Source organism: Topomyia yanbarensis, chromosome 2, assembly GCF_030247195.1.
Source record: "Topomyia yanbarensis strain Yona2022 chromosome 2, ASM3024719v1, whole genome shotgun sequence".
In the NCBI taxonomy this organism is placed as follows: Eukaryota; Metazoa; Arthropoda; class Insecta; order Diptera; family Culicidae; genus Topomyia; species Topomyia yanbarensis.
In genome coordinates this window covers 193,592,248-193,610,796 of record NC_080671.1, presented here as the reverse complement: position 1 = coordinate 193,610,796, position 18,549 = coordinate 193,592,248, and the positions used below count along the sequence as shown (strand labels likewise).

The window sequence follows — 18,549 nt, the reverse complement described above, 5'->3', positions numbered from 1 at the left end:
ATATGATTTACAACGCGTGGTACGTGAATCGATATATTAAAAGAAAACCGAAAGACTACAAAACCGATTACTAGAGAATAGAATAATTGCAACACTAAGTCAACACAATAGGAAGAATAACATTCTGTTATTTCAAAACAAATTCATACGGTGAAACATCGCCGTTAACCTATTTAGCTTCCCGTTCATTCTAGCGGCCACCAACCCAACCCGGGTTCACCTAAATAGTATCAACAGTCAAGTCACGGTGGTCGATAAAACATATTTTAAATTCACATGACGCCTGGCCCACGGGTCGGGTGCTACTTTGAGTGCTGGTGAACCTTCACCATCATCTACAGCTAGTAGGTACATACTGGAACACCTTGTCGCATTTCGCCCGGCGGCAAAAAGTGTACACAAAATTGTACATGATCGTTTTATGTCGTACCACACACTCTTTCGCACTCTGGGGTGTATTGTCGCAAAGGTTGGTTGGCAAGCGAAACATTCACTGTAGGTATGATGGCGCTCCTGGATGCCGGTTTGATTTTCCGAAAAGTAACAACGGAAATGGAACCCGTCAGCAGAGCGGTGGAAACCCATGCGACAGCAGTAAATAGTGTCTCGGTTGGCGGGTGAGCCTTTACACTATTCGTTTCAAGTGGCCCAGGATGAATTAAATCTACGGTGTGATAGCTTACAAGTGATACGCCAATTTCGAGTGTGTTAATTGGTATTTTGGTGCAGTTTTTGTACACAACTGGGTTATAGCACGCAGCTGCCTCATTGAATTTTTTTTTTCGTTTCTTATAAAATAAATGTATCGAATTCACTTAAACGTTCAAGGTTATTTTTCGAGGCCCGGAGCGCCGAATATTATATACCAATCGACTCAGTTCGACAATTTGAGATAATATCTGTGTGTGTGTGTGTCTGTGCGTGTATGTAACGGAAAAACTCTCATTCGAGTTTTTCAGCAATGGTTGAACTGATCTTACCCAAACCAATTTCAAATGAAAGGCCTAACACTCAGACGGAACGCTATTAATTTGCAATTACGTATAAGTCATCGGAAATTTTATCTAGGTCATAGGAAATTTTATCTATTTTAATAAATTATATCAATTTCTCATTTCGGTTAACTACGACAGGCACTTGACGAAGTTGGATGATGTTTATCGCGCAGAGGCCGACGAGATACATCATTTTGAAGCCGCCATTTTGAATCCTCGAAAAAAATTTCTTATTATTGATAAATGATTAATAAAGGGTCAAATGTTCGTATGTCTTTTCATTTTTCCGCAAAAAAATCTTAAATATTGCTGGATTTCCGCCGAATCCAGGAGAACACCCCCAATACGGCTAAGTCCAGGTCAATATCATCTTCGGAAAATTTATTGGATGTAATATGGCCTTTTTTGAAATTGTGCTTTCACATATGAATCCTCCTTTAAGTGAGATATTTTCAATAATTGTCTTTTAGGTTTTTATATTGGGATAGTGTCTTCAGCAAATTTATAGCTCTTTCTTTTGCGAACACTTTTGCTAAAGACACCAAGTGTCCATCTTGTAATAATATAGTAATGAACCGTTTAAATATACCAGCCGAATTTTATTTCGAAACTGAAAAGGATGATATCAGAGACATATGTTGATATTCATTTTTCTATCTAGCACCGAAGGAATTAACCACCGAACAATTTCATGTTTTCTGAATACACCTTGATCACTTATCAATATGCAACTTATGACGCTCGGAGCGATCTGGAACATATCTCGGAAGACTAGAAATGAATATAATGATTTTTAGAAAGCGAAAGTAAAGTCCCAGCTATTACGAAGCTAAAAAAAATGTTCCTTAAGGACATTATACATGCGAGCCACAACATAGCTCCTACGCCACACACACACCCCTCTCCCCTGCCTAACCATGTATCTGACATGAGCAAATATAAAATACACTAACCTTTCCGGTGTACCACGAAACTGCTACTTGAGGAAGCTAGAACATTTTCCGATACAATCAACCCGAGTTTTTGACGGAATTCCATCTGTAGCTCTTATTTTGTGCGAAAATATCACCCCTCTTCACTTGGGGTTTCTTTTCGAAAGACTCTTATTTTTCTTCTTCTCATTTTCAGAACACTTTTACAAATGCACTTTCATCACACACCACTGAAAAAACACCCACGAACCTATAATCGGTTACTAACTAAACTTCAAATTTTCTGCCAATGTGATGATGACCAAAAGAAAATGTCCGAAAACTCTCATTTGTGCGTTTAAATTTTCTCTTCGAAAACCTCTGATGTCCCAGTGCTCATTTTGTCAGATTTGTTCTCCGTTCTCAATGCGCTAAAATAGGAAACTCCCGGCAATCGAAACAGTGAGGGACCCACTTACAACGTTCTGTTGGATCCCCGGCCACAGTGGTATTTAGGGAAACGAAGCCGCCGACCGCCTGGCCTGTCAAGGACGTAATTCATCAACGTAGTTCTACAGAGAGGTGCCCGCAACTGACGTCAACAGAGTCGCTAAAGACAAACTGCAGCTTAATTTCGCCTTACAATGGCAATCCACCCGCGGCCATTGCCGTATGATAAAAGATAGCATCGAAAGATGGACCGACCGAAACCCTCGTTTGGAACAGCGGTTCTTATCACGCCTTAGATTCGGACATACGCAAATCACACACGCACACCTTTTGTCGGGTGGAACTCCATCAATCTGTCAAATCTGCCGTGAGATTGTCAGTTGAACACCTGATCTGCGAATGTGTAGAACTCGCTGATCTACGACGACTGCACGATATCGGCACCATTCAATCTGCACTATCGAACAATCCAGCCCGAGAGGAAACTCTACACAATTTCCTCAAAGATGCAGACATCTTCCGCGCAGTTTAAGCAAGACACCTAAACATAAGATTGATAATGCAGAAAAGAAGACTAAATAGAACACAGCTCCTCCGTGCACCACGCTCAGGCTCATCCAGGGACCATTATCCACACGGCGAAGACGTTTACGAAAAACACACTATCGGTTACTTCAAAATATGACACGACACAGCAAACATACCCGTCCTCGTACCCGCACTGTCCAAGGAAGTACCAGCTCAGTCCGACGGCTGCGAGCACCAGGAAATCGGGGACTTCCCAGGCAAGTACCCCTCACCGTAACAAACTGGTACCCAGTCACCCGCTTGCAAACTTTTTTCTGTGTCAACACCTTACGATGCAGTAACCAACACGGCTCCCTCTGTCACAACCACGGCCAGGGAAAATCCGGTTTGTAAATAAACACTCCAATCGACACCTAGACAATGCAAGAAATACAACATCGATCAGAGTAAAATGCGTATGCCTTCCATACCAACATAAACATTAACCAATATTACTGCCAGAAGCGAGGTCCTGAGTGCGCCTATACCAGTCCCATCAACGGACAACCGCACTGAACAAACAAACAACCTCTGGCTTGACGAATCCTTAGAAGTGGCACGCCTAACAAGGAGCTAGCTCGCACCGGCCAGTATCTGAAAACGATCGACCGAACATCGCACCTGCTCTGAATCCGGCAATCTCAGATCTACCAAAGCCACCCTACCCATATACGGATTCCCCTTCACTACCCAACCCGCTCAGCGCAAAAGCGGTGACCGACATCGGTACAACCTTCCGACCACTAGCACGACGAAACGATCTCAGAAGCCCCAACTTCTTCCCACGTGCTGACCAGGGCGAACAAATATACAAAATGGTTCTCACCGTCACTGCAAGAAACAACAATAGGTGGACAGTAGCTGATCCCAAAACTGCAGAAAGTGCATCGAAGTCGCAGCAAACTTTCATCCCGACCTCACGTAGGGCGGGTAAAACCAGCACTTATTGAATTTGCCCGCCAGCGCACAGTGGTCGCAATGGTACCAAAATGTGCGTTTAATTAATGGTGCTCTTGGAGTTGATTTTAGCGATTTGGTGTGTTAGGAATACTTTTTTCAGAATAGAAGCCCCCTTCTTTTGATGTACACTGAATTGTAATTAATTCACCTAAAAGTGAGATAGAAAATTTATTTCCACTACCTTTCGAGATAGAGGCATGACGTCAATGACAAAGTCATAGAAAATTCTACTGCGAAAAAACTTGTTGAACATGCTATCTCTTCAAAATGTAACGGTGTTGAGAAAAAGCGCGTTATTTGTGGGAGGCACCCAAAAAATCATTTTTTCTAAGATTTTTTAAATTCTTCAAATGTTCTATGAAGTTGTTGAAATTACAGATATTTGTCGAAGACGTCAACATTTTTTATTTCAAAACTTAAGAGTTATTAAATAAAGTGGGTTAAAATCAGTCTCTACGCATCGCTCGATCGAGATAGAAGTGTTTTGTTTTCGGTCTGTTGGAAAAAGAACAGTGCAGTAATCCGCGTTCAAGGTTATTTTGCCATTCTCTGCCTCTTCGAGGTTTGGACTTTTATTTTCTTTTGTGCGTGTGTTAACCGTTAGGCCACATTCCTCAACCTTTTGTTCGTAAAGCGAGGATTGAACAATAACCAGCTATTTAAGCTGGACTGGTGCGTCGTGGGAAACAAGTATACAGATAAGTGAAGTCTACCTTTTTGATACATTTACGGCTTTTTCCCGTCTGCGCGGGTGCTGACCCCGTGCGTTGACGGTGTCGATGGCTTCCTCCCCGGATGGCCAAATGGAGATCGAGTCGACTCCTAAGGCTCTCCCCCGACCCAAACAATATCCAGAGCTCTCGACCGGTCCCTTTGTGGTCTTCTTTCGGCCCAAAACAAAATCGCTGAATCTATTACAGATTTCAAAAGACCTGACGGAACGGTTCTCGGCTGTGATCGAAATAAAAAAGGTCCGCTCAGACAGGCTGAGGGTCGTGCTGACTAACTCAAAGCAGGCAAACGATATTGCTTGCTGCGAGCACTTTACGAAGGACTATCACGTGTATATTCCAGCTGTGAAAGTACAGTCTGAAGGCGTTGTCACCGATGACAGTTTGACATGCGAGGATCTGCTGCAGTACGAGGTTGGCCGTTTCAGAGACCGCTTACTTCAGCCAGTGAAAATACTCGAGTGCAAGCGTTTGCACTCAGTAGTAGTTGCGGGGGATGGTTCAAAAACGTACCCCCAATCAAACTCTTATCGGTTGACCTTCGCTGGTACCGCTTTGCCAAATTACGTCCTCTTGCACAAGGTTCGTCTGCCTGTGCGTCTGTTTGTGCCGCGGGTCATGAATTGCACAAAGTGTAAACAATTGGGTCACACAGCCACCCATTGTAGCAATAAAGCCCGCTGTGGAAAATGCGGGGAGAATCATCTAGATGATTCGTGCAGTAAGAATGCTGAGAAGTGTCCTTACTGTGCAGAGAATCTGCATGATATCTCGGCATGTCCCGCGTACAAACTACGCGGGGATAAACTAAAACGTTCCCTTGCTGGACGATCCGAACGTTCGTTTGCAGAAATGCTAAAGAAAGCTACACCACCAACCTCAACAAACATCTATGCCCACTTGCCTCCTAGCGAGGGCGAGGCTGATGACCCACAAGAGGGAACATCTACTAGGGCGCCTAGAAGTTATAGGAAGAGGAGGAACATTTCCTCTCCTAAAGTTCGTTGTAAAGGCCAGAAGGTATCCCTTGACGGGACTCAGAAAGTCACATCTATTGGAAGTGTTGCAACCAAACCGAAGCAATTAGCTCCTGGTCTCGGAGGATTAAACTCAGAGAAGGAGTTCCCAGCACTTCCCGGAACATCAAAAATCCCAAGTGTTCCTCTGTTTCAGTTCGAGAATAATCGCGGCACTGGAATTATCAAACTCTCGGACATTGTGGACTGGATAATAAAAACTTTCAATATAACTGATCCTATTAAAAGTCTGTTGTTAGCTTTTCTCCCTACAGTAAGAACATTTTTGAAGCAGTTGACTGCTAAATGGCCCCTCCTTTCAGCGATTGTATCCTTCGATGGCTAACTCATCGAACGAGGTCACGGATTTGATCACTGTTCTACAGTGGAATTGCAGAAGTATCATCCCGAAAATCGATTCCTTCAAAATTTTAATAAATAATTTGAGTTGCGATGCATTTGCATTATGTGAAACTTGGTTAACTTCCGACATAGATCTAAACTTCCACGACTTTAATATTATTCGCCTGGATCGAGACACCCCCTATGGAGGAGTGCTTTTGGGGATCAAAAAGCGCTATTCCTTCTACAGAATTAACCTTCCCTCGATAACAGGTATTGAAGTTGTCGCTTGTCAAGTAACAATCAAAGGCAAAGATCTTTGCATAGCTTCCATATATATTCCCCCCAACACCGCGATTGGGCATCGCCGGCTACATGACATCATAGAATCCCTGCCTGCACCGCGACTAGTTTTAGGCGACTTTAACTCTCACGGTGCGGAATGGGGTTGCCTTTATGATGATAACCGTTCCTCTTTAATTCACAATATTTGCGACAACTTCAACATGACAATTCTAAACACGGGTGAAATGACACGGATTCCTCCCCCACCAGCGCGCCCAAGCGCATTAGATTTATCCCTTTGCTCGACATCGCTAAAGTTAGAATGCGCGTGGAAGGTAATCCCTGATCCCCACGGTAGCGACCATCTGCCGATCGTAGTCTCAATCAATAACGGCTCAAGGCCATTGGAAACAATCAATATTTCGTATGACCTCACACGAAATATCGATTGGAAGAGCTATGCTGCCGCGATATCCGACAACATCGAATCTACTCAAGAACTTCCTCCGGAGGAAGAGTACAGCTTTTTGGCTGGCTTGATTCCCGACAGCGCGAATCAAGCTCAGACTAAGCCAGTACCCGGCGCGAACATACAAAAACGTTCTCCCAATCCCTGGTGGGATAAAGAGTGCTCAGACGTGTACGCAGAGAAGGCCGCCGCGTTTAAGACCTTCCGGAACGACGGGTTACCCGCTAGTTTTCGACAGTACGCGACGTTAGACAAGCGAATGAAGAGTTTGATGAAAGCCAAAAAACGCGGTTATTGGCGCCGGTTCGTCGACGGATTAACGAGAGAAACATCGATGAGCACTCTTTGGGGAACAGCCCGACGTATGCGAAATCGAAACAGTACTAATGAGAGCGTGGAATATTCAAACCGTTGGATATTCGATTTCGCCAAGAAGGTTTGTCCGGATTCCGCCCCGGCACAGAAGATCTACCGCGCCGCGTCCCGTCACGATAACGCGAACGAAATACCTTTTTCGATGGTGGAGTTCTCACTTGCTCTCTTGTCGTGTAACAATAAAGCTCCAGGGCCAGACAGAATCAAATTCAACTTGTTGAAGAATCTGCCAGACTCTGCCAAGAGACGCTTGTTGAACTTATTTAATAAGTTTCTTGAGGCTAACATTGTCCCACACGATTGGAGGCAAGTGAAGGTCATCGCCATCCAAAAACCAGGAAAACCAGCCTCCGACCACAATTCGTATCAACCGATCGCAATGCTATCTTGTATCCGGAAGTTGTTCGAGAAAATGATCCTATCCCGCCTCGACAATTGGGTCGAAGCAAATGGCTTACTGTCAGATACACAATTTGGCTTTCGCAAAGGCAAAGGGACGAACGATTGTCTTGCGTTGCTCTCAACTGAAATTCAAATGGCCTATGCTAGCAAAGAGCAGATGGCATCAGTGTTCCTAGATATAAAGGGGGCTTTTGATTCAGTTTCTATCAACATTCTTTCAGAGAAGCTGCACCAGCATGGTCTTTCAGCGACTTTAAACAACTTTTTACTAAACTTGTTGTCGGAAAAGCACATGCATTTTTCGCATGGTGACTTATCGACATCACGATTTAGCTACATGGGCCTTCCCCAGGGCTCATGTCTAAGCCCCCTGTTATACAATTTCTACGTCAACGACATTGATGAATGTCTTGACAATTCCTGCACGTTAAGACAACTTGCAGACAATGGCGTGGTGTCTGTTACGGGACCCAAAGCTGTCGATCTACAAGGACCATTACAGAATACCTTGGACAATTTGTCTGCATGGGCTATTAAGCTGGGTATCGAATTCTCCACGGAGAAAACTGAGCTAGTTGTATTTTCTAGGAAGCGTGAACCAGCACAACTACAGCTTCTATTAATGGGTCAAACTATAGCTCAGGTCTTCACAGTAAAATATCTAGGGGTCTGGTTCGACTCGAAAGGTACTTGGGGATGCCATATTCGGTATCTGAAACAGAAATGCCAGCAAAGGATCAACTTTCTTCGTACAATAACCGGAACGTGGTGGGGTGCCCACCCAGGAGACCTAATTAGGTTGTATCAAACAACGATACTGTCGGTACTGGAATACGGATGCTTCTGCTTTCGATCCGCCGCGAACATACATTTCATCAAACTCGAAAGAATTCAGTATCGTTGTTTGCGTATCGCCTTAGGATGCATGCAGTCGACCCATACGATGAGTCTCGAAGTCCTGTCGGGCGTTCTCCCGCTGAAAAATCGATTTTGGGAACTCTCATATCGATTGCTCATTCGATGCGATATCTTGAACCCGTTGGTGATTGAAAATTTCGAAAGGCTTGTTGAGCTCAATTCTCAGACCCGTTTTATGTCACTGTACTTTGACTACATGGCGCAAAATATTAATCCTTCTTCTTACAATCCCAACCGTGTGCATTTCATAAATACTTCTGAATCTACTGTTTTCTTCGACACATCCATGAAAGATGAGATTATTGGAATTCCGGACCATATACGCCCACAAGTGGTTCCAAATATTTTTTATAATAAATTCCGAGAAGTCGACTGTTCTAAGATGTTTTATACTGACGGATCAAACCTCGAAGGGTCCACTGGCTTCGGTATTTTCAATCAAAAGTTTACCGTCTCCTACAAACTCAGTGACCCTGCTTCAGTTTACGCCGCAGAACTAGCTGCTATTCAGTATACCCTTGGAGTCATTGACACATTACCCGCAGACCATTACTTCATCGTCTCGGATAGTCTGAGTTCTATTGACGCTATTCGCTCGATGAAACATGGAAAGCATTCCTCGTATTTTTTGGAGAAAATACGGGAGCTACTGAGTGCTTTATCTGACAAATCTTTCCAGATTACCTTGGTGTGGGTCCCTTCTCATTGCTCCATTCCTGGCAATGAGAAGGCGGACTCCTTAGCTAAGGTGGGTGCCATTGAAGGTGACGTTTTTGAAAGACCAATTTGCTTCCACGAATTTTTCAGTATTACTCATCAGAGAACCCTCGAAAGTTGGCAAACCTCGTGGAGCAATGGGGAGCTAGGAAGGTGGCTACATTCGATAGTCCCTAAGGTATCGACGAAACCTTGGTTCAAGGGGATGGATGTGGGTCGTGACTTTATTCGTGTGATGTCCCGACTCATGGCGAACCATTACACGCTGGATGCACATCTCCGACGTATTGGGCTCGTGGAGAGTGGTATCTGCGCTTGTGGCGACGGTTATCACGATATAGAGCACATAGTCTGGGCGTGCACCGAGTACAGTTCCGCCAGGTCTCGGCTTATTAACACCCTCCGGGCCCGAGGAAGACCACCCAACGTCCCGGTTCGAGATGTGTTGGCAAGCCGCGATGTCCTCTATATGTCCCTTATATACACCTTCATAAAAACCATCAATATCCAACTTTAACTGCCCCTTTTTCCTTATCATTCTCAGAAGCGCTCTCTTCCACCTGTACCATACACCCACGATGGTTTGATGCGACTCCAAGGCGACACAAAACATCCCTGTCGAATGAGCCAACAAACACAGGACCTAAAGCACGAACATCACACGCACAACTCGAAATGTAGCCGATCAACATCTGAGCCGCACTACGAAATCGTCTGGAGAAACCCCTGCCATCTCGAGAACGACCACCCGGCGTCCCAGTACATGATTCTTCCTGATGAAGACCACCCTGATTCTGTAATCCATCCGTTGATCTCCCGAAGTCTGAAACTGAAATAATGTTCTCCCCCTGCCATGTTTGTCCACCCTACTTCCCCTGACTCTTATACACAGAAGTAACACCCCTTCCCCCCCCCCCCCCCCAAATATCTTCATGAAGCATTTAGCTCTTCTTGCCTTTTCTAGTTTTAACTATTATATTATATGATCTCGTTGAAAATGCCCAACTCTACTACCACATAAAATAACTCTAATTAATGTCTCCGAATCTTTACAAAATTTAATCACGCCCTCTAATTATTTCTACTTTCAAGATAGTCGTAAAAATTTTCCCCCTTAGTTAAACATTATTTGCTCCAATAATCTCATTGCTAAAAATGTCAAACCATATTGCCATAAAAACTAAATGACCCCTCTAATCTTACGAAAATATACTACCCCCTTGTGTATATGTATAGCTATAAATTAGCCTTAGTTTAATTTCAAAAATCAATATGTAAGCCCCTAGTTTTAAGTAATTTAAAATGTAAAACAAAACAAAATTGGCACCTTTAAGCTAACGCAAACCTGCCTTATCAAATAAACGAATTGAAAAAAAACAAGTGGGTTAAAAATACCGCCATTTTGAACGTCAATTACTAAGAAATGTGGAAATATGTGGAAGACATTTCGACTCTATGAGAAAGACAGTGACAAGTACTACAAGAAAAAATACTACTCACAACGGTCATCCACCGGTCGGTATATAAAAAATACTTTCCGGCAATGTATGTTTTGCATTTTGTACCAAAACAAATACGATTTTTTTCAGTGTCGAATATTCTAAAAACTCATTGAGAGTAATAAATACACATATAAATCGTGAGCTTTGAATTTCTGTTATCTGAAACTTACGAGTTATTCATAAATTAACAGGACTTGGAAAGTGTACACTAGAGACGTTTAAAAAGGTTTACTGTATTTTCATGGATAGGAACCATAGCATAGAGTATTAGGTATCATTTTCACGATACGACTATGTAGTCAGAGTTGCTATTTAGGATCCGACTTGTCAGAAAATCTATATAAAAATATTTTCACCTATATATTACAAGTCAAGGGGTCTCAGAGGCTCGGCTAGTTACAGTTCCATAGTTTCAATGAACTTGTAATTCGAAATACAAATGATCGAGCGTTTTCGGGCTTTCGATTTTCTAACTAGTAAAACGACAAAAAGAGGTTCTTGGTTTCATTGGGTCTTAAAAGCGTTGCTTTATGAAGTCACAATTTTCGCTTGCCTTTTTGAGGATTAATTTCAAATATTTAATCATTCAATGCATGCTTGCAAAAGAATTATTGGCAACTCCGGCCACGTAATCGTTTCATGAAAACGGCATGTAGGGTAGATGAGCCCTTATACATCTTATAATTCGGGGTGTCACACTATTTCGTTGATATCTCGACTTAGAGTGACTGAATTGCGCTTAAGTAAGTAGCTTTGTTTCGTTCATAAGAAACAGTACAGTTAGACTTTTAAAATGGAAAATGTAAAATGCTCGCGTTTGAGCGAAGCGTAAAGTCGAGTACAACGTGCCCTTATTTATCCTACCATTTGAGCTAATGCGTTGAATAGAGATAGCAGATACTTCTCTAACTAATGAGTTCAAATGGGTGGGATAAAAAGAAGAGCTAAGGTAGATTAGGGCGCAGTGTAATGGTTTTTACTCTTGTAAGGACAGTCCAAATTTTTTGTGCATTTTTAGTTGATCACTACAGAGCTAAAAGTTTTGGATTCATATGTGTACTTTGACTTTTCCAAAGATTTTTTAGAATATTCGTAGAATAGAATAACACAATCGCTAAAATAAGTTATGCTTCAAATGTCGTAATTATTTTGTTACAAACTGTAAAACATACATTGCCAGAAAGTATTTTTTATATACAGGCCGGTGGATGCCCGTTGTGAGTAGTATTTTTTCGTGTAGTACTTGTCACTGTCTTTCTCATAGAATCGGAATGTCTTCCACATATTTCCACATTTCTTGACGGTCATAATGGCGGTATTTTTAACGCACTTTATTTAATAACTCTTAAGTTTTGAAATAAAAAATGTTGACGTCTTCGATTAATATCTGTAATTTCTTAATTTCAACAAACTCCAAATCGCTAAAATCAACTCCTAGAGCACCTTTAATTAAACGCACGTTTTGGTACCATTGCAACCACTGTGCAGCGGCTGCGTACTAAAGCGTTTTTCCACACATCATAAACCACTGTGTTCCTTTCCTTTTTGTCCGTTTCTATGTACAAAACTCTGTAAAATGATCTGTAATGATAACCAAAGGACCGGCGAATGACCCATTAAGGTTAAAGCCGTAATTAAATAACAATAACAACCTAATTGTCGACAAAAGTGCAGCTCGTAATTCTGGTTGAAATCAATGAAACAAAGATTTCGGATTTACTGAAGTACAGCTTTTGGTTTCCGTAGCTTCTTCCGCGGTTTTCTGGAAATTACGTAGTTTAAGTATGAATTTTTGATCCTAACGTGCCATAGAAATGGTCAAAATCGGTTTTCTGGTAATATTGTTTGTTAGAATCTTAAAAAAGCTCTTTGATCTATCTATTGATGCAAGCAAAAAAACTTGATTTTATCTATCATAAATATTAAGACCTCTTTATGGGTTTATATATGTAGCAGATTGACAAAGATTAAAAAATTTCATTGTATTTGAATTGTATTCCGTTCAGTAATCAATTCAGTAAAACAATTTTACTACGGAGTTCTCCGCATAAAATATGTATGCACATCTGTCAATAACAGTATAAAGTTTTTGGCAATTTTTTACCGAAAAAGGTTAAGTAATTTGAGAATTGAATTTTCGATAATAACCCGTGAAAACAGCAAGTTTTGGTCAGGATTTTCTAACATTATGCAGAAAAATTGTACACACAATAATTTTTGAGGATGGCCCAACTGAAGCTGTAAAGCCAGATTCTTGGAAGAGCTCCCCGTCAGAATCACTCCCTTGTTTTAAAACTATAAGATAATTTTCACAAAATTTAAAAAAATTGATTTACTCCTTTAAATATGAAGGCCAATTGCATCTATAACTTGATGAGACAACGTCCAAACGCAAATCGCCTAACTAATTTAGTTACAGGTTTTTTATTTTTCCCGCGCAAAGATGTTTTTAAACTATTTTCTCCTTAATGAAGAAAAAAAAAGTTTTTATCTAATTTTTTCTAATTTTAGTGCATGTTGCATTAAGGTTGGAGAGAGAATCGGCAAAAATCAGAAACGAAAAAAGCAGTTTTTTTCCACACCGAGTTTTAGATCTTCATAAAAATCAATCAGCAGTACTGTAACAACATTATACATAAGCTGATTGATTTTTACGAAGATCTAACACTCGGTGTGGAAAAAACTGCTTTTTTCGTTTTCGATTTTGGCCCATTCTCTCTCCAACCTTCACTTGCTAAGTCAAACCAGTTTTGGTTGTCATCAATTCTCATCGGCGGTTTGCTCAGAAACACAAACTGTGTTTTTATTTTTTGAAGCTACCGTCAATCGGCGTTTGCTTAGTCCTGTCATTAAGTTAGTGTCGGATTCTGGTGAGACGAAGTCGAAACGCAAATTTAAAACGGGTTTAAAAAAGTCTACTAAAGTCTACGCGGGGGAAGTATCAAAACGTGTCAAATTTTGGGTCATCTGTTTTATGATTGGTCCCTGAGTTGCACTCCGTTTAGAATTGTCCAAATGAGTCTACCAGTAACTGATGTAACTAAGACGAAACGCAAATTAAAAACTTATGAAAGGAGGAGTAAGGGTTTCAGCGTAAAAAAACACTTTTTTGCGATTTTTTTTAGAATTTTGTGTAAAGCGAATTTTGTACATTATAATGTATCATTTCAATAACATTCTGTAATGTTTCTATACAAAAATATCGACAAGCGACACGGTGACGAAGTTTTTTGTAGAACGTTTCTGGAAAAACCACGATTTGTGATATTACCTGCCATTCAAAAACTACTAACCGTTTTTTTACAATATTTTCATGCATATTATGTGTATAAAATACCTAACCCTTACATTGAGTTTTCCAGCTAATTTTTCAATTAGGAGGCTTTTTTACTCACGTTAAAAAAATTGCTATTTTTCCGAAAAATTCCGCCCTTTTAACGTAGGTGTTAGAATGTGTATGCAAACTTTGAAATGAATTTTAGTAGTTTTTAAATGGCAGCTAACATCGCAAATCGTGTTTTTTTAAAAGAAGTTCTGCAGAAAACTGTGTCGCCTAGTCGCTTATTTTTGCATGAAAAAAATTACAGAATGTTATTGAAATGATACACTATAACGTACAAAAGCTTTGATCAATTCATTTCATCCAAGTTTCTAAAAAAATCTCGGGTTTTTCCCCTGAAACCCTTTCCCTCCCTTAAAAATAAGTGTTCTTCAGGTATAATTTTTCAATGCCTGATGTCAGTTTTAGTATATCGTCGCTGTTGTGCTATCTTATGACAAGCGCCATTTTGCACATTTCGAGAAAAACGATTTTTAAAGTTTGAGATTGAATATCTCGAAACTTATAAATGGTATAAAAAATTCAAGGAAGGCAATTGATGCTTCTGTCTATTCTGTGTTAAACACTCAAATTTTACAAAGATCAGTTGACTATGTTGCGAGCTTTTAGTATAAATGTAAACAAAAGTCGCACTCACACGTGTCATAGATGTGTATTGATGACAAAATTTGTATAGCGTGTCATAATCGTGCATGAAAAATTTTCCATAGAAAAAAATCATCAACTATTAACTTTTATTCATATCTTTGGCTTCATTTGGTCTATAAACAATCAGTGAGATGCATTTTGAAGGAAATAAGTCAGGGAATCTAGCAAAAATAGTGATTTTTGGTTACAGTGTTGCCAAATATGCTATATTTCCAGTTTAAAATTTAAATTGCATTTTTTTCACAATTCGCGCATTTTTGTTTTGAAAATGATTATGCCATTGTGTTTCTGAGAAAGTTTTACATATAAAAACATCTTACTCATCAAGATAATTTGAGCCAATCCCACTACACAGTCATTTGAAGCAAAAAATTAAAAATTTCTCGCTATATCTCAGTAACCATGCAGAAAGTCGAAATTCTGTAAACGCCACTTTGTAGAGATTGTTTAGACAAGTAATGTGGCATATCTAACTCAGTTTACCCCAAAATGGCGTTTGTCATAAAATAGCACAACAGCGACGATATGCCTAGATTTATGTACTCGTTGCGAGTCAACAAATTCTATTGCAAAAATAACGTGGCATATAGCATTAATTGCTCGTAAGATGAGTTGAAAAGTGTTGTTGATGCAAACAAAATAATAAGGAGACGCAGTTAATTTCCTCTAGCCAAACTAATCAGAAGCAACCACGCTGCTCCATAGAATCAATTTGTGCTGAAACTACAAAAAAGGCCGCATGATATCTCAATTTTTAACCACAGATATCATACAAAATACAATTAGTTAATCACTTGACCAACATTGACATTTTATTTGAGGTCTTATTGAAGTCTGTACATTGATTTACTAAACAATCTGTAAGGTGAAGAACTATAATACAGCTCACATGCTCTGTATTCGCTATAGCAGAATATATATCCTCAATGAAGATCTACGAGTAACATTATTCATTCACGTTTTTACAGCACCCAGCCGTACATTCTCCCATGTCTAGCCGAGGGGAAACACTATTCTCCGTTCAGAAGAAGAAAAAAACTCAAGTTCAGCCAGAAACTGGATGACACATTCCTGTACCCACTCCCGGTAGACAGGAAAACGACGACTGTATCTCCCAGTCTCGGAAGTAATAAAATACGTGAATTGCATTAAAAATTCATCTCTCCACAACAAATGCTACTTCGATGCTCTGTAGAGCACATTTTTGGAAACTTCCTCGCTGTCTCTTATTGGGTTCGCTTAGTCATTGGCACCAAATTGGATCGGTAGACCTTGGCCACTCATACCTCAAGTAGGTTTAATTTTTTGCGACTCAATTCAACTGTTTGCCGAAATTGATTACTAGCCAACTTTGTTGCGCATCCACGCTGCATAGTAATGAACCCATCCCAGAGCTCAGCCGGTGCCAGCAGCAATTGACATATGGTGCGCCGCTGACAAACAAATTGTTGATGTGACTTCTGACTTTCCTCTTCATATATGTACCGAGCTGCACGTAAACGTGAATGTGATACATTTGATGAACGTGACATAGTACGATCCGTCTAATCGCCATCAGCTGGGTGATGATGCATTGTTAGTAATACATACATTTTCTTTTGTTCCTTCAGTTCCGCCGATGCTGTGGATCCCTCATCAACTGGTAGGAGTTCCACTCAATTTTAATATCACGCTGGAATGTTTTACCGAGGCGCATCCAACGTCACTCAACTACTGGACCCGGGAGGACGGGCACATGATTCACGATTCCAGAAAGTACAGGTAGATATCTTTACTGTACATACGTGATAGGGATTAGAATCTAAAACTTTTCTAGATTTTTCTAAGTAACAGTCTTGGTAGGTAAAGTAAAGTTATAAGAATTTAATAAAAACCATATTCATTGTGAAAGCATAATCAAGTTTCTGTTCAACTTTTATTCTTTATTCTCAGGACAGAATCGATGGTGGGCATGCCTGCCTACAAAACGCACATGCGACTAAACATCTTCAACATTCAGCAGACCGATTACGGCACTTACAAGTGCGTAGCCAAGAATCCTCGTGGGGAAACCGACGGGACGATACGATTGTACAGTAAGTACCTTGTCTAGCCAATTGATTACCATTGTTGAACGTAGAACCCTGACTGGCTATCGTTTAAGTGGCTTTCTGAATGAGTTGACCTTTTGACATAGAAAATGAGGGTGTCGAACAGGCCTAATTAATTTATTTGAACTGTTGATCGTTCGTAACCAATAGGTATTGGTTGCCTGGTGCTCGAGTCAAGCGTTTTTCCATCAGCAACATCTCTGTGGTATTCATCGGTTACTCTCTCTCTCTCTCCCTCTCGGAACAATTACGAACGAAGGTAAAATCAAGTATGACCATAAATAATGAGTGCTGACAATAACAGCTAGGGAAAATCTCATCACCAGACAAACAGCTTTCAAAAGGCTTTCAAAGCGCCATTGTTTTCGTCGAATAAATAATTATACAAATGCAGAAGAGCGTATGCATAAGGAATTTGTTTGCCTTCTTGCCGGGAATGTACGTCGTCAGCCATCGTTGAATAAGATTCCTGGGTACGTCTGACCCACTCTCCACCCCCTTCACGATAGTATCCTTATAACCAGCTGTGAGCTGTGCCAGAGTTGGCTTGAAACGATTTTAACGACGCTATTTCTCCTGGCTTCGATTCAACAACAGCATGCAGCATCCTTGAACATTTGCACCACTCCTACGTGTGTATCTGGATAGTTATACCGACACAACGGCCTTTTGTATGGTGAAACACTTCCCGTCTGAAAGTGCAGCAGAAACCAGATGGGAAGACTTAATGAAATTTCGTTCGTCTGTGTACCGCCGACCGGAGTAGGTAAAAGTGGCGAAGCAGTCCCATTTCGACTCTGTCATGTCCTTATAGTGGCTGGCTAATTAACAATAGCAACAATGCACAAATTTATATGCACAATCAATGCCGCCGTTTGTTGAGGGTAAACAATATTGGGATTTGGATTTATGATTTAATAATTGTAATTAAAACTGTCAACAAATTACAGGCTAAAAGGAGGACTATGTTGAATGAATTATGCGATTGCAGTGGCGGGGTGCGTAGTCACTGATGTTATTAGGCTGGATTGCTGGGTGATATGAACAATATAAATTTTCGTTTATTATCCTTCTTGAAAGTGAAGGGTGCATGACGTTGTAAACGAAATCGTTTGAAATGCTCATATAGTTACTTAATTGGGTATAGTGTTCGATCGAGAAGACAGTGGATGCTGTAGCGATTATGCTATAGCTTGAGCTTGCTGAGCTTGTGTGACCACTGCCAGCTGCTACTACGTTGTCGATCTCGACTATCTGAAGTTGCATACTGCACAGGAAGTCGGAAGATACTTGAGAGTATCAAAATATCTTAAAATGTACAACTTCTGGTAATCCCAAAATGTTTATTGATCAATACCGGTGCCGGTCAAGTCCGAGCATAGATCGCGAAAGGCAAGGGAAGGAATATTTCTTTGATACGTATGCGCTCCACAAGTATCAAAGAAAAAGGGTAGTTGTTAGTAGTTCGATATAAAAATTATCAACGCGCGAATTAGGATATACGAAGTCTTTGGGCGGCCAGTCACCAGGAGACTGAATGAATGCCTGAATACACCATAGCTGTTGACGCGCATGATGACTCGGCAACCCTGTCCGCCACCAACGATTGACTCGCCAATCTACAGAATAGCGGTGTCTCTAGAGAACTGCCATTAACGAGTGATTGAAGGCGTGACTCAGCAAGACTGCAACAGAAATTTGGAGTAGCAATATTATAAATTATAATGGCATTTAATTTTATGTTAAATCAAACTTAATCCCAACATGTTTCTAGGAATATAATTCACTTTTTGTTCCTCAATTAGGACAAACATGTGTTAGGCGTAAGAAT

The 18,549-nt window shown here is 40.7% G+C and overlaps 1 protein-coding gene across 9 annotated transcripts in view; it reads left to right on the top strand.

Annotated features, from left to right (window-relative positions):
* Positions 1 to 18,549, top strand: part of LOC131682538 (lachesin-like) — a 236,922-nt gene that overhangs the window by 166,153 nt on the left and 52,220 nt on the right. For all 9 annotated transcript variants that reach the window (XM_058964092.1, XM_058964095.1, XM_058964091.1 and 6 more), the window contains exons 7-8: positions 16,239 to 16,389; positions 16,561 to 16,703. In XM_058964092.1, the coding sequence (XP_058820075.1) occupies positions 16,239 to 16,389; positions 16,561 to 16,703 (294 nt within the window). The remainder of the gene's footprint in view (positions 1 to 16,238; positions 16,390 to 16,560; positions 16,704 to 18,549) is intronic.